The sequence below is a fragment of the Arvicola amphibius genome, chromosome 12 (genome assembly GCF_903992535.2).
Source record: "Arvicola amphibius chromosome 12, mArvAmp1.2, whole genome shotgun sequence".
Lineage (NCBI taxonomy): Eukaryota > Metazoa > Chordata > Mammalia > Rodentia > Cricetidae > Arvicola > Arvicola amphibius.
The window spans coordinates 134,109,701-134,127,235 of record NC_052058.2 but is presented as its reverse complement, the minus strand read 5'-3'; the positions used below and the strand labels follow the sequence as shown (position 1 = coordinate 134,127,235).

General features: G+C 42.2%; 1 protein-coding gene across 1 annotated transcript in view; it reads right to left on the bottom strand.

The window, feature by feature from the left end:
* Gabra5 (gamma-aminobutyric acid type A receptor subunit alpha5) overlaps positions 1-17,535 on the bottom strand; it is an 86,546-nt gene that overhangs the window by 27,625 nt on the left and 41,386 nt on the right. Inside the window, exon 5 of the mRNA XM_038313770.1 lies at positions 8,801-8,883. Coding sequence (XP_038169698.1) covers positions 8,801-8,883 — 83 coding nt within the window. The remainder of the gene's footprint in view (positions 1-8,800; positions 8,884-17,535) is intronic.

Here is a 17,535-nt window from a genome sequence, read left to right as displayed (position 1 = left end):
TTTAGAATTACAATATCCTCTTGATGTATTTTTCCATTGATGCATATGTAGTGTCCTACTTCTTCTGATTACTTTTTGCTTAAAGTACTTTTTGTAATATTATAAAATGGCTATATCTGTTTGCTTTATGTATCTGCTTTCCCCCAACCTTTTACATTGAGAGATACCTATCCTTGGTTTTAAAGTGAGTTTCTTAGATGCAGCAGAAAGATGGATCCAGCCTTATTTTCCAATATGTTAGCATATGCTTCTTCTTGGATAATTCAGACCATTAATATTGATAGCTATCAACAAGCAATGTTTATTGATTTCTGTTAATTTTTGTTATGGTGTGCATTTTCTCACATTTTGATGAACTGATCTTTAATAATTTGTTCCTTGTGTCTTCTTGGATGTAGTTAATTATCTCCAGACTGAAGTTTTCCTTTTATAGAGATTTGTTGACAAATAGAAATTGCTTAAATTTGGTTTTTATAATGGATTTTTTTTTCCTTCTTTGTCAATTGTGATTGATAGCTTTGTTGGGTATAGTAGTCTAGACTGTCATCTATAGTATTTTGGAGTTAGTAGAACATCCGGATAGGCCCTTCTGGTTTTCAGAGTTCCACTTAGAAGTCAATTGTTATTCTAATGGATCTGCCTTTAGATGCAATTTGGTCTTTTTCCCTTATAGGTTTTAATATCCCTTCTCTCTTCTGTACATTGAGTGTTTGGATAATGATGCATTATGTGGAATTTCATTTTTTGTCTTGTTTCATTTCTGGTATTTGGCATTCTGCATGCTTCTCATACCTTAATAAACACCTCTTCTTTAGATTGGTAAGATTTTTTCTTATGATTTTGTTGAAAATATTTTCTGTGCCTTTGACCTGAGTCTTACCTCTTTCCTAGATCTCTGTCATTTGAAGGTTTGGTCTTGTCATAGTATCCCAGATTTATTGGATGTTTTGTGCCTGGGTGTTTTATATATTTAACTTTTTCATTGACCTTTCAATTTCTTCTATCTTGTATTCAACACCCAAGACTCTCTCTTCCCTGTCTTGTACTCTATTTTTGATTCTTACTTCTGAGGTTTTATATTTTATATCCTCAATTTTTAATTTCTAGTTTTATTTCTGTTTGGATTTTTCATTAGTGATTCTATTCATATCTTTAATTGTTTACATGGACATTCAACTCTTTGTGTGTCCATTAAGTCCATTAGGAGACTTATTCATATCCTCCTTAAAAACCCTTGACTATATTAATAATTGATATATTTTAAGTCCTTGTCTTGTGCTTCAGCTATATTGTGTTTCTCAGGGCCTACTGTGTCAGGGTTACTGATTTCTGGTGGAGATATTATTGGTTTAAGTGCTTATGTTTTTATTTTTTCTCTGGGAGTGCTGTGGGACAATGGTCTTGTACCCTGTAAAGATTTTTTTACTTGTATTGGTTTAATAAAATGTTGACTGGCTAGTAGCCAGGCAGGAAGTATATGTAGGGTGACCAAAATAAAAGAATTCTGGGCAGAGGAAAGGCTCAGTATGCAGTTGTCACACAGATGCAGAGGACACAAGATAAGAATGCCTCACTGATAAAAGGTACCGAGCCATGTGGCTAACACAGACAAGAATTATAGGTTAATATAAGATGTAAAAGTTAATCAATAATTAGCCTGAGCTAATAGGCCAACCAGTTTATAATTAATGTAAGTCTCTGTGGTGTTTCTTTGGCACTGAAAGGCTGCGGTACCAGGCGGGACAGAATCCTCTGTCAACATGGAAGCTAGGCATCTGGAACAATGATGTTAGAGGTATTTTTTGGTATTAATACGTGGTTCTATCTTTATTGGGTGAATGCCTCATTCTTGGATTGCTATTGCCCTCTCTGGATGCTAGGCAAGTGTGCTGGCTGTGGGGGCTCCTGACAGAGAGTGCTTCTGTGGGTCAGCTATTGAAGAAAGAAATGGAGATGGGGTAAGAGAAGAAGCTATGAGTATAATATATAAAGCAGAATATCAGATCTCAAGGATAAAATGGAGGTTCTAGACCAAATTTGAAAAGAACATAATAATTTTTACATACAAAAATGTGGACTATCTTGAAAAAAAAACCAACTCTTTGATTTATAGGCATAGATGAGGGGGGTAAAATCTCAAGTCAATGGCATACACCAGATCTTCAATGAGAAAAGAGAAGACATATTATCCAAAGTAAGAAAAGACACACCCATATAAATATAAGAAGCACATAGAACACTAAATAGACAAAACCTGAAAAGTTCCACAAAATATCATAGTTAAAACACAAAGATATAGCAACATGCATTGAAATCTGCAAGAGAAACAAAGGCAACCTAGTCACATAAAGGAAAATCCATCATAATTAGTTCTGTTTCTCTGGTGAAGCTTTGGAAAGCAAGAAGGTACTGGAGCAATATATTCTAAGTTCTAAAAGACAATGACAGTCAACCTAAAATAATATATGCAGCAAAACTATCTGCCATGATTGAAAAGGAAAGAAAATATTTCCATGGCATAAACAACCTAAAAAAGTACCCAACAAACCAAACCTAAGGAAAATTCAGGGAATATTATTTCAGGATGAAGAGAGGAATGAGTATATCAGAGAGATTGTGGAAGGAAATAAAAAACCATAATTACACCAAAATCACCAACAAGATGACCTCAATTAATGCATACAAAAATCTTTAATAACTTTAAATATCAATGGGCTCAATTCTCCAAAGACATAGAAGGGCTGAATGGATCAGGAAGCAAAATCCATCTACTGCCTTGAAGAAACACATCTTAGTCTTAATGATAGTCATTGCCTTGGAGTAAAAGAATAAATAAAATACTTAAATCAAATGGAACCAGGAAGCAAGCAGATATTGATCTTCTAATAGCTGGCAAAATAGACTTCAAATTAAAACTAAACAGAAGAGACAAAGTAGGATACTTCATTCCAATTAAGGTACAGTTAATACCTTAATACAGAAGATATTACTACTCTAAAGATATATGCACCAAACCCAAGTGACGCAACTTCCTTAAAAAAAAATATCAAAAGTCACAGATTAATATCAATCCAATAATACTCCACTTTCTCTATTAGGAAGGCTGTCTGGTCAAACAATAAACAAAGAAGCTTGAGAATTGATTGGCATCACAGCTCAAAGGGATGTAGCTGATATCTACAGAATATCCAAATCAAAACACCAAAGAGCACACAGACTACAAGAGCACATGGAAGGCTTTCAAAATAGCCCGCATCCAGGGACACAAAGCAAACATTTATGAATAAAAAAGGATTGAACTCACTCCTTGTATCCTGTTTGACCACATGCCATAAACTTAAAAAGAACAGGTAAAATTAAAAAAAAAAAACTTCTACTAAATACACAAATTTGTAGAGATTAAACAACTCATCGTAACAGGGCTCTCATAAACATTAAAAGTATAAATATTGTTAATCAACAGTGTGACTAGTGACGATCTAAGACAGATGAAGGTCACATACAAAGCCTCTTTTAAGTAGTGTTTTAGTCTCTTAAAATTTGTGTCTCTTGTTTTCTTGCTATGTCCTCATAGGGCAGAAAGGATAAGAGCTTTCCTTTGAGCTTTTTATTAAGGGCACTAATCCTACTCCTCAAAGCTCCATCCTCATGACATAATCACCTCCCGAAGACCCTCCCAACACTACCCTGACACACCGGGAATTAGCTTTCTGCACATGAATGGGAGGAGACATAATCATTCAGACCACAGTGAAAGTCAAGATTAACCAGCATGTCAGCATGATTACTTAGCAAATCTGAACTTGACACACCCGGGTTAGGACTTGATGAATCTTGATGTTCATATCTACCAGGCTTACTGAAATTGTGCAGTCACTCTGCCTGGGGTATCTCGGATGCAAGAGTAGGGTCAGGAATCCATGTTTAGGATTCACTAAAAGCTCACAGCATGAGATGCACAGCCTGTTCCCTCACAGAAGTAGCTTCTAGTTGTAAGTGTGCAGGTCTCCAGTTTTTATCCTCATAATTTAAGCTAATACTTAATGTGCCGTTCTAAGAAGAAAATGAACAAAAATAATTTCTCTTTTTCAAATAGTTTACATTGGGGCACTGCGGATGGAAGTCATGTCGTTATCCCTAAGTAACTTCCTTACAGTCTAGGAAGCCTTGTCTATAAACCAGGACTAATTTCCACACTGACAGGAGAGGCAGTAGCCCTCAGTGGCTAGCTCACTTCTGCCCTACACAAACCAGAGAAACCTAAGCATGTGGCTCAGCAGAAGAGAGACACACATTTGCATTCTTTTGTCTGCTAATAGCGAAGAACTGTTGAATTGGGTAATTTAAGCTCATTATACTTGCGCATTTAGCTTCTGCGCGCTCACATGCCTAAGTAGCATAAGTGAACAAGTTGGCTAAGCATCTATTCTTTTTTAGCAAATCTAAAAGATAAAAGACAAATAAAAACACCTTTAATTGGATAGCAGTTTGTCTCTGAGAATGAGCGTGTTCTGAATGCGAAGCTTATGAGCCGAGGAATGGTAAGTTTTCCAGAATTTGCTACTGCCCAGTCAATTAAAAATAAACATGCTATGGGGTGGTTTGCATAGTGCAGGGGGGATAATAGCAGATTATGTAAATACATACTCAACACTAAAGTCAAATAAGATCCATCTCCACAACATCAAGGACATTAAATCCGACAAGGCAATCTGAAATTTCTGCTGGGGTCAGGCACTGTCCCTGCTGGCTTTGCTCTGTGTGCATCGTTCATATAATTTCCCCTCCTGGTGGAGAGTGAGGTGCCTCCGTGGTTAGGTGTGTGTGCCTCTTTGAGTGTGAGTGATTTCCCTGCAGTTGGCTGCCTGACAAGTATGAAATAATTTTAGTAATGAAAAAAAAATTAGGTTGTCACATACTTTCCTTTATCCAGAATTACTTTTGAGTCGCCTGCCCTGAACGTCATTGCCATTAAGCTGGGATCACAGCGGCCTGCATTGATCTAGCCAGTGACCAGAGCAGTCTCTCAGGGTGGCAAAAAAAATAGCCTTGGTGTTTTGTTTTTGATCAAATCAAAACCTAATCATCACATAGAGAGAGCAGCATAAATTTAAGCTACCGTTAATGTTCTTTTGGAGATATGAACAATTACTGTTCCTTCAATCACGGGACTCGGCAGTCTCAGGTGACCTACCTGGGGAATGCCAGACTCAGTGGCATCATAAACACTCATCATAAACACAGGTGTTCACTGCCACCGGCAAGTGACTCTGAGAAAGAGTGATGACTGTTCTTCATACCACTCCCCCAAGGAAGTGGATACCATAGCCATAACTTGATGGTAAAAGTTTGAAAAAAAAATGAGCGATTTCCTTCTACCAAATGTTTCATTTATCACACATACTTACCTCCCTTAAGCAGGGCTCCTTTTAGAAGCCTAGAGTAATCGGTAATGAAACCCTTCGGGTCAGAAAGGCTCTCTTCCAGGAATGGCAGAGGGCAGAGATCAGACAGCGGCTACTATTGTCTGGACCCCCATTAGAAATCACTCTTAGGGCACTGGAGGGAGACTGGCACTGGAAATCTGAGGAGAGCAGACACCTGAAGGAAATTGTAAGCCAGTGCTGCGAGGCTGCTAAGTACAGGCAGGATTCCTCTGTGCTGCTGAAGCGTCTGGGCCTCCAGAGCCCCATAGCTGAGAGAATCCCAGGCAGGAGCTGGAAATGTGATGTGCACAGATGCATACAGTCACCCCACACTTCCACCTCACCGAGACTCTGAAGCCAGGCAAGGCTGAGATTGAAGCCTGAACCCTGCCATGTAGCTACATACAAACATGTGTGTGCACGTGTATGTGTATGTGTGTGCGTAATATTTTAAACATAAAACATATTCTCCTTTAATATGAAGGCAAAATATCATATTTACATATATGACTTTTATACATATCATATTTACACTATAGGTATAATACATGTGTTCAGTCTAGATTTCATACCCTCTGCATGCATCTTTCTATGTGCTTCCCCAGGGACAGGCTTCTGCTTCACCTGACAATAAGTGCCGTGAACGGGAGGAATTAGGAACCCTGCAGCTAACTCAGAGCAAAGAGGGAGGCCCTGGGCCTGTGGGCACAAGGACAGCAGCTTGGGCTAGTGGCAGCCATAGTCACTGCAGCTATAGCTGCTGCTGACAACTCAGTTGAGTTCAAGATGGCAAAAACAGGAACAAGTATGTACGCACAAAGGAGAGTCTGCAAACTGGGTGATGTAGAACACAGGCTCACCATGCTGACTCTGCTAAGGGCTACACAGTGGGTTAATTAAGCATCCGTGGGAAGTAAAGAGTCAGGCTCTTGATGAAGCTCACAGCTGGCCAGCACGATCCCTCCCCAACTCATCGGAGACTTAACAGGATGAGAGTCTAAATATCAAATATTGGCTATTCCTGGAGAATGAAGGAGCTGGGTGAAGATGCCAATAAGCCAACTTCTTTTCCAAAGGCTGCCTAGGGAACAGACTTGGTCTTCCTTGTCTCTGAGTCCAAAGAGGACCAACCATACGCATGTACACTTTGTATAAAGCAAAGCAGATGACTTAGACCAGAACCAAGCGTGATGAAACTCCGAGAATGTGTCCAGGAGGACTGGGGAACATGGCCAGGTCAGGAAGACTGGTGGACAGTTAGAGTAAGATCTTTAATAACATCCAAAGGCCCACGTGTTAAAGGCATGGTTTTGGGGGTTCTGTACTGGGAAGGAATGTAAGTAAAGCACTTATATCATTGATGGTAAAGAAATTGTGGGACCTACCAACTTCCTTTTCTCTTTGTTCTCTGTCTTGTGATATGAAGGGTATTGATCTGCCATGTTCTGCAGTAGGACATGCCCCTTTCCTATAGACCCAAAGAAAACAAATGGTAACAGAACACAACCTTGAAAAATGTGATCCAGAATATGCCTTCATGTGTTTATAAGTCGGTTATGTTAAATATTTTGGTATAGTGATGGAAATCTAAATAATAATAATATTAAAAACCTGTTGCTTTGTGTAAAGCATTCAACAATATAATTAAATAAAGAAACAATAAAGAATGAACACAATAAGGACATAAGTTCAAAGACTGGAACAAGATGAAAAACATACTCAAATGAAATGAAGCTGATGACTTACCTGTGAATGTCTGTGAAATATTCACTGTATTAGAGTGTTCACTGAGGTCAGAGAAGTAACACATGTACAAGTCAAATTTCAACAGAGACAGAAAATACAAGAATACTACACAGAAATAGCAGAGAGAAAGATTACAGCACTGAACTGGAAAATTCAATCAAGTGAACCAACAGCAGGCTGGGTAACTTACAAGAAACAATGGCTGAAGTTGAAGACACGTCATTGGGAATTGTTCTGCCGAAAGTGAAAACACACAAAAGAGTGAGAGGCAAAGACGTATAAGGAACTCCTGGGACCATCAAGTGGATCAGCGTGGTGAAGCTTCAGAAGACTGAAGGGGCTCTGAAATGCTTACATGTGGAGAAAAAGATGTAAAAGACAGTCCCGGGAAGCCAAAAAGATGCCCAAGCCTCTCAGAAGACAAAGAAATACACACACATGCACACATGCGTGCACACACATACACACACACACACACACACACACACACCAAAAAATACCCACATCATAAGTTATCTATCAAAAGTCAAAGAGAAAGAGATCTTTGAAAGCATCAAAAACCAAATTGACTTGAGTCCAGATGACATGTCCAAATCTTGCATCCTATGGCAGGATGATGGATGCATTGACTCTGGATGCCTTGGTAGTCTGAATGATGGCCAAGGGGTAAAGCAGCCAAGATTCAAGGCCTCCTACTTTTCAAGCTTAATCTGAAAAAAGAACTGTCTGTTTTTGAAAATGCAGCCTTAAACCATCTGACCCACAGGTCTCTAATACCAGGAACTTTTAAGACTAAAGCAGGAAAACTATGGGGTCAAGGGTAGCCTGTAGAGAGAGTTCACGTAGGGCAGCGGGGGCTACCCAGTGGAGATCTTGTGTCAAAAGGAAAAAAGAAAAAGAAAACTAGAGGTTTCTTGCATCCCATGGGAAAGTACTTGCCTAGCATCTGCAGGGCACTGGGGTACAGAAAGACAGTAAATGAGAGGAGTGTCAAGTCCATACGAACATAGAGGGAAAAAGGGCAGGAAGTTCAGGTCAGTTCAGTTCCCACCCTCACAGACAGGGAATGGGGAGCCATTACATCTTCTGTCAGAGTGGCTGGATCCCAGGGATGTCCACCAGATTTGAGAAGTGCATACCTAATGTATTTTGATTTGAGTAGTTACTCAAATAACACTGACTTATAATTTGAGTGTTCTGAATGAGTAGAGACGATGCCCATGAAAGACAAGATCACTGCACTTACCAAACAGTCTACAAGAGAGTCGGCATCACCGTGCAATAAAAAAAAGTCACTGGTTGGGTATGTGAGACTGTGAGGATTATAACCTGAAGCATGAAAACCACAAAGCAGGACCACTGCAAAGAAAAGCTGAGAAGAGGGGCTGCCAACAATGATATATCGATGCAAACATTCTAGAATGTTCCATGTCTTCAGACATTACCGCCTATGACGGATGCTCACTGTTCCAGTTCTCATATGGACCACGCGTTGAGAATAAAAGACCCCCACAACCTCCACATAAACCATATCTCACAACGTGTAGTCACGGACTGAGCCTGTTCTGAATGAATGTGAAGTTGACCCCAAAACACACCCATAGCTCTTAGGTGTAAAAATAACTTACAGCTGCCAAATTTCAGGGGGCAAGCGTGGGCATCCATGGGGAAGTCCTCAAGCTGCATGGGACACTCAGCAGAGATCGTCAGGCTGGAAAATAAAAAGAGATGGATCAACAGCCCAGCTCTGCCTCTCATAAATCCACTTGAATTAAAATTCTAATTAATATGTTAATGAAATTGTCTGTTCCCTCTGAACTCCATGTTTGTGCTGTAAGTGAGCATCATTGGGAGTGAAGGGGCGGGTCCAAAGAACTCAGGAACCCTATGGCCTGATTACGTGCCTACACACGTCATTGCTCATAAAGCTGACCATGGTGTTTTTTTTTTTTTAATGGTTTCCCTCTTCCTACCCCTTATAGTCATGTAACAGGCTTTCTTCGACAAGGCTACAGATACACTTATTTTCTTAAATAGTTTACACATTCAAAAACTATAAACGTAAGGTAAATACACGTACAATCAGCTCTTTACCAGAACCTGTTTCATTCATTACTCAGTGGGCCACAAAGGAACTTGTATTGCAATAGCAATTTTCTAGTGCAACTTGGTTATTGCCATTTTAATTCAAATCTAGTCTTCCACCTAAGAATACCACTGACCACCATGCCGAGGGCTGTTCATGCCATGGCAGGCATTGTGGGAGTGTTCTGGCCACGTTATCATCATCACAGTAGCGTACAGAGATCACCATGGCTACCACAGAGTATCACAGATGGAGCGAGGTGCAGAATGTAGAGCTACTCAGTGGCAGAGTCACGAGTGGAGCACAAACTGCCTACAGAGAGGCTCTTCCAGCCTCTAGCTCCTAGCCTATGACTGTAGGCTCTGCTCTGTAAGATGGACTAGGTTCAGTACTCCACAGTGTGGTGATGCAGAGGCCCAGACATGGTGGAGTGAGCTCCCCAGAGGTTTATATGGTAGAAATCCTAAGTGTCGTAGTGTAGAGTAGGTAGAGCCTTTCCGAAGTGAGACCCAGTGGTTAAGATTAGGTCACACAGGGAACCGCTTTAAGAAGGATTGATGTAATTCTTGAGTAGCTCCAGTCATTCTCCCAAAACTGGGTTACTATAGAGTGCCAAGCCAGCCTCCCATTTCCTTTGGTTTCCCATCCCACCTTGGGTTTCTTCCACACGTTTCTGCCATTGTTATATGGTCACCACAGAGACCTCACTAGAGAGTTGAGGGTTTTTCGTTTCCACAGCAAGAGCTAAAGAAACTTCTTTTCTTTGTCTATGACCTGGCATTGGGCATTTTGTTATACAATGAAAACAAAAAGACTCATGCTTTTATGCCTCTACAGAGTTTGTACTAAAAATCCAAAATTTTAGCAAAATTCTAAATTGTACTAATGAGCTCATTTTCTGTTTCTTGTGCTCTTTTCCATTATTTAAAATTAAATTAATTACATAAAACATGAAACATTGGACTTCCTATGCGTGCTCTAATTTTAATGCTAGCGTAGAAAACAAATAACTTCTTGCAGTCCTTTGCTCGTTCAATTAAGTAGAGATGCTGTCCGGGCTCACAGGATGCAAATGAAATGCAAAAGACATTCATTTTTTTTTGCCTTTATCACTTCCTTTTGTTAAAACAGATTAGCCCTGGTGTTTTAAATTGGTAACATCAATCACTGGTGGCCACTGAAGCCTGAAGAGCCAATCTAGCCATTCACTGAGCAAGCAGGGTGATAGCGGATGCCCATCAGAAGAGAAAATTCTTTGGCGCTGTTCTGCAGAATAACTCCAGGGAGAGAGTCAGTCACCAAGGGACATGAGTACAGGGTGGCGGGATATGCCCTCAGCTCTCATCCCCAGGTTCAGATGGAGAGATGACTCAGAAGATGATGCTCTACACATGGTCATGGAGCAGAGGATACCCATAAAGCTACAGACTTCACCTAACGTTTCAGCCGGTATAGGTCATGGGTGTGCGCACTGCCTTCTGATCTTGGTACAAACTGCATCTTTTGACACATTCGAGCAAAACCATCTCCCACATCACCAATCCCCTCTCACAGTCATGTCTTTGAGAGACTCATGTTAAAACTCTGTATGATGCGCATGTCTGTCAGCATAGCTCATAACCAACAGACTGTCCTTAAACCTTTTTAAAACTTATTTTACAGGATTGGTAACTGAAAGGAAAGTTTTCGGCTGCAAACTATGAAAGGGGGCTATTGTCCAGGCCTGTGGAATGGTGCTAGAAACAGAGATTAACTTGCCAGAATTAGGGAAATAAGGACTTAAAAAGCACAGCCATTGAGAGCAGTATCAAGCAATCATAAAGCTACTGTCCGTGACGGTTAGATAATTTAGGAGATGTATTAGAGAAAGCAGTAGTGAAACGACAGACCCACTAGTGGAACTAGAAGCCACGTGGCACAGGAAAGACCATACAATAGCGATCACAGGACAGGAGAGGACCGTGGGAGTTGTGTGGTTCTGTGGCTTCTGCTATGCCAAGAACACTGGGGTTCCATCACTGGGAACAGTGTGAGGAGAGAGAGAGAGAGAGAGAGAGAGAGAGAGAGAGAGAGAGAGAGAGAGAGAGAGAGAGAGAGGTTCCGATGAGCCAGTCATAGCTCAAAAGACTTCAATTAACATACCCAGATCTCTATCACCCCTTAATAACGTGAACGATATGACTGACACCTTCATGCCACTCTTCTCCGTTCCAAGGGGGTATAGCTAAGATAATGCCAATAACAGAGCCTCTATTTGGTAATTTCCTTGTCAACCAGCTCTCTGAACTGGTTCTTCCTCCAGCAAACACTCAGTTTCCCAGTGTTGTGCAGGCTGCCTGGAAGCAGAGTCCTCAGCCTGGTTTTAGACATAGTGAATATTGCACGCCCAGTCCCCATCCCTCTGTGCTGGTCTGTTTTGTTCATATGACCATGTGGGTCTAGAACGTAGAATGTCTGCAGTTTGTCTCCAGTATCAAAAGAGACGCCACAGAAACAAGACTCCCACCTTGGGTACTCTGTCCATTCCCCAGTGTATTTCTTCTCTGCCGCTGGCCAAGATCAGGGTCATAAAGGTGGGCCAGAATGCTCTGGCTGCCTTTGTGGGGTTCACTGAAGGTGCTTGCCCCCAAGAGCTGCCCGGCTGCTGAGATCACTGCACTAGCACAGTTTAAAGCAGCATTCTGGCAAGAGATGCTCAACAGGAACCTTCTCGTAGCATGTTGTGAGAGTGGAGATGTCCCATCTTCACTGTAGGGGCCAGAAGGATACGAAAAATGCATGCCGAGCCCAGCAGGACAGGGTTTAGTTAGATATGCTTTAAAGACTCTGTAAAAACGGTCCCAGCAAACCCATATGCAACAGTGGCTTGTATAATGCAACTAGCATCTTAGACTCATACCTTATTTGTATAAAGTGCCTTATAGTCATTCGGAAGCCTCGGGACAGGTGCTTTCCCAGTAATGGTCCCCTCTGCTAACAGGCGACAACAAACCAAGAGCAAATGCAATACATTTATACTTCTGCTGTTTTTACACACTGGAAAAATGGCCTGGATTTGTCTAGATAGAGGGACTCCTCTGATCTGAGCTCTTAGACACAGAGAGGACCCTGAAAGGTAACTGACCTCCACATGGAATTCAGCTCAGACCTTCTTATGGAAGGCCTGGCTGTCATAGACCAAAGGAGTTAGGTAAATGACCTATACAAAGCCGTAATGATTTTAGCTACAGTTAATGAAGCTCAGTGGGTTCAGAATCCTGCCTTTGGCCAAAATTCTCTGAATTATTGAAAGATACAGGCACAGGGTACTTGTTTTCCAGAAATCCAATTTCTGTTTTATTTATAAATTCTGCTAACGTAATGCAAGCATTAACAAGTGGGACCTGATGCCTGACCACTGAATTTTAATAGGAGGGAAAGAGAACTTTGCAAGTAAAGATCACTGTTCCCAATTGGTTTTATGTTACAGCTGAGAGCTTGGGACCCCACATTCACTAGCTTGGGTTCCTGTTTGGCCAGAGGGTCACTCACGTGTACAAGGGACTTCAGTCTAAACAACCAGATCCTAGAGTAGCGTCATCATTAGCTGAGTGACATTTATAAAAAATGCCTGATTTCTTCAGTCCAGTTCTTCCCATTTGGAAAAGAAAGACAACCGTTGATTTTATGCTCTGAGAAAGCCTAGGAATAAAAGGAAGGGTTAACTGAGATAGGAACTTCAGTGACAGCAAGGTGACTACAGACTGAAGACTTTCTGGTTTCCATGGAAATACTGCAGCAGAAGATGTGCCGCGAAGAGGCAGGCAGCACTGCAAACATGAAGAAAAATGCGCATCTCTCCTAGACCGAGGACTACCCACCGCAGAGGACAACAGTCTTGGTGCGGATGTAATTAATTACGGTTCTCAGTGTGGGGAGATTGCCCTAGGCTGTCCAAGGAGATCGTTCTAATTCCACGGGTCCTTTCAGGAGGATGTGAAGGTGTTGAGAGTCTCAAGGGAGATGCGGGGACCGGAGCAGATGTGAGGGTAAGGCCCAGAGCTCAGGGAAGCAGATGTCTTCCAGGAACTGGATGAGACAAGATTCTCCCCCTGGAACTCCCAGAACCAAGGCAACCGGCCAGCACCTTGATTTTAGCCCCATGAGACTTTTGTGACTCCAGACTCCAGAACTATATGAGTCGATAGAATTTGTTGTGGTCTAAGCACATATACCTGTGATTATTTGTGGCAGTACCAGTAGGAAACAGAAATTTGGTACCCAGACAAGATGTATTACTGTAACAAAGTTCTGAAAATATAGAAATGGCTTTGGGAATGAGCTGACAGGAAAAGACTAGGCTTTCGGAGATGGGTAGACTTTGTGTTGTTAATGGGTCTGCAGTGGTGCTGTGGTGGATGAGAATAGCCCCTTTGGCTCATGTTTGGTTCCTAGTTAATGGAACTGTTTGAGGACTCAAGAGTATGATCTTGCTGGAGGACTTGGGTCATTGGGGGTGGGTGGTTTCAAAAGCCCATATGATTCCCAGTTAGCTGTCTCTAGCTCCTGTTAGTGAATCTGATGCAAGTTCTCAGCTGCTGACCCAGAACCACGCCTGCCTGCCTGATGCCATGATGTTCACGGACTCACGGTTTGAAGCTGTAGGCCCCAAGTAAACTTGTCTATGTTGCCTTGGCCATATATAATCGAAAGGTAACTAAGACAAGCTGTGAGAAGCAGGTGGGGAATTGTCCGTGGTCACTGTGGGTAGAAACAGGAGAGCTAAGCGCCACTCGGCAGACGCCAAAGCAAATGAAGAGCTCCTGGGGACTGAGAAGGCAGGTCCTGTTGTGCAGCAGTAGAACACACAGAAGAATTGTATCTACAGTGACAGGAAAGCACAATTCGTCCAGGACTGCCATGAGCTAAATAGTGTAAGGCCTTAATGCTCACTGCACATAAATGCTCCCATGAGTAAGAGAGCGTCTTTGTGGATGGGAATAGGCTGTCTTGAGATGAAGGGGCCATCAAGTTGGACCCCAAGCAATCATGGGAGTTCTTGGGAGATAGAAGTGAGAGATGAGGCCATGCAAAAGAGCGGACATGAAAAGAGAAGACTGTGAGTTATTATGTTGCCTGCTTGAGGACTCAGGCAGGAGCTCTGGTAAAGAAACACAAAAAAAAAGAAAAGAAGAGAAAAGAAAAGAAAAAGAAGAAGAAAAATACACAGCTCTGAGAAATGCTAAATGATAGTAGTGCCTGCCTGAGCCTCCAGAGGGAGTATGGTCCTGCCAATATCATCATTTTGTTTCTGGTTCATGGTTTCTAAAGCCTTAAGAGACTTATGAGAATGCACTTGGACTGGGTTAAGTATCTAGCTTTTGGTGACTTGTTAGAGCAGCCACAGAATGTGAACACCACGAGGAAACTGGGAACTCATCTGGAAGAAGCTGCCCACTCTTTTCTTCCTACTTCTCATGGTAAATCAGGAGGAGAAAAGAGATGGAGGGAAAATTGCCAACAGTGAAGCCACGTTTGACGGCATTGACACTTTTAGCTCGTCTCGGCTACAATTAATATATTCGTTACCTAGAACGTACAAGCTAAAAACCAAAGTGGTGATAGGACACCCTCTGGCAAGAGCCTCCAAATGATCAGAATAGAGGAGCAGAGATCAGAGACCAATGACTTAGAACAAATGGGGGTACAAGATGAGGTGGGGGTACAGATTAACGACTTCCTGTATGTTTCCATACAGAGCAATGGGGGTAGTTGAAGTATGGTGAACTTGGACCTTTGAGATGGGAACTGGATTATCCAGGTGAGTGCAGTCCCATCAATCATAAGCTTTCTCATCGGAAGGGACCACAGTATTTGTGTCAGAAGGAAAGGCACAAAAATATAGGCAAAAGTTGGAATGCACTAGAGTCATGCGTCAAGGGATAACACGAAGCCTAAACAGATGCAAAGAGAAAGCAAATATGCCAAGGAGCCCGATGTTGGCACTGGAAGCCTCACTTCGGACTCTGGCCTCCGGTGCTGGGAGATCCTAAACTCACGTAAAACGCCACCAAGGTTGAGGAGACTTTTAAAAGCAGAACAGGAAGATAACGAAGTAGCTGCCACGAAATCAAACATCAGTGATGTTAGTAAAGGAACAGCCAGTCGAACTCTTTGTGAGGCAGCAGCCCCTGCACGCTGGTGTTTTGCTATGCTGGGAGCTCAACCCGAGCACACATGTGAAGCAAGTGTTCTAGCACAGAGTCCTCGGTACAAAGGAAACTCAGACCTTCCTTGGTAATAAGCAGATGCCTTGAAAGAGATGAGTGGTAGGTTACTGACATACAAACCAGCGGGAACTGTGAAGGGGCAGATGACCCACCCATGCAAATGTGACTCTCGGGGAATAGATATGACATCTGGAGACATTTTAAATCATTACTACGTAGCTAATGACAGCTGTCATGGAACAGAAATAAGGTAATCTGGCAATACTAATTTTCTAGTCCTAGTGGTCCATATAAGGATGAACCAAATATACAGATAACTCTTTATTCACCAGAATGCTACCCATCTGAACAGTAGCAGGATTTGAAGATGCCATAGATAGGTCACAGCAAACACCAACGCCTTGAATGTTCAAGGCAGCAGGATACGTCTGATCTCAGCCGGAAATGCTGGTGTGAGTGAACATGGCCCTCCATGGAGTCCTGACCTCAGGACAAAGATTGCCTTCCAGTTCTGCCACCTGGGACCAGCAGCTCAGTCTCCCTGTGTGTATATCCTGGCTTTTTATCCCGTCTTTACCATCTGTTGCTTCATTGTTATTGACAAGATGGGGAGCAATGCAAAATTTATTTCCTCTCAGCTTTGGCCAAAATGATAAACCATTCTTTCTATTTTTCTATGCATCAGATATCAGGTTCTCTGAATGTAGAAGTGTATTCGATCTCAGAAGCAGATCAGGGCAGTGGCTTTAGTAACACAGAGATTTTGCTACTATGAGTGAGTGTGTGTTTGTGTGTGTGTGTGTGTGTGTGTGTGTGTAAACACCAGCTTCCCATGAGCCTCGCCTAATTCAAACTCAGGAGAAGCTCAGCATCCCTGTACTGCTGCATCAGGAGGAAGAAAACCCACAAGTCCTCTTCAAGCAGCAGAAAGCACAAATGCATGAGTTCCTCATGAACAAACCACAGACGCAGTGCTGTGTTCTGTGGATACCAATTCTGTAAACATTCCTGGAACTGTCGTTTATATTAGTGTGCTGGAGGTAACTATCTTCAAATGCTCAATAGCCATGCAAAACTGGACTGTGTTGCATATAAAGGATTGGTGAGTCAGGAGTGCCTGCTGAACCCTGAAAGTCATGGCCGGCTGGGTCACACAAACTCTTCCCATCCCATGACTACTGTAGATACACTGTAGCTGTGTTTGATTTGCCCAGAACTGCCAGAGGCCAGCCAAAGTCTTGTCCTCATGAAGCAGATTCAGAGCTAACCACGTCTTGTGCACACCCACAGACGGGCAAGGGATCGGACCTAGAAGACTGGCGTGCACACTGAGCTACCACACACACGCTGAAATCTGAACTCAGCAGAAAGCAAGTTTTGAAAAAAAAAATCTTAAATTGTCGTTGGGAATCTAAAATCCTCCCAGTTTTAAATTCTGACATTAAATAATCCATGCTTTCACTGGTACAATTGTAGAATTGCATCCTCTAGAAATAGTATATCCAGGTATGGTGGTACAAGTCTGTAATCCTAACACTCCAGACGCGGAAGCAGAAGGATTGGGAGGTCATTGCTATCCCGGGCTAAACAGCAAGATCCTGTCTCAAGATCTCTCTTCTGCCCCCAAACATTTACTACTGACATAGCACAACTTCACATTCTTAGAAATGAATGCCCCCAAATCCTACAACTTCCTTCCAGAGTTCACGGGTTGTTCTGAGGATAACGGACTCCTTTTGTCTGCTGGGTCTGGCAGGGATGCACATGAACTTGACGACCAGAATTACACAGAGCTATAAGCACCCATGGAGCTGGGCACCACTTATTTGTATTTTTGTTCCTCTTCAGCTGCTGGGGAGAAGATGTCAGCAATTCTTGTTTATGTTGGGAAAACCAGCACAAAGGTTGCCCTCTCAAGAAGCCGGTGTGGGCCTTAACCAAAGGGGACAAGATCACTCTGGCTCCATTTCAATTAGTGACTTCACTTTTTTAAAAGATATATTCTCCAGAAGGCATTTTAATAATGAACGAAGGAGTAGAGATGCTTAATTTTATGTGTATTACACAT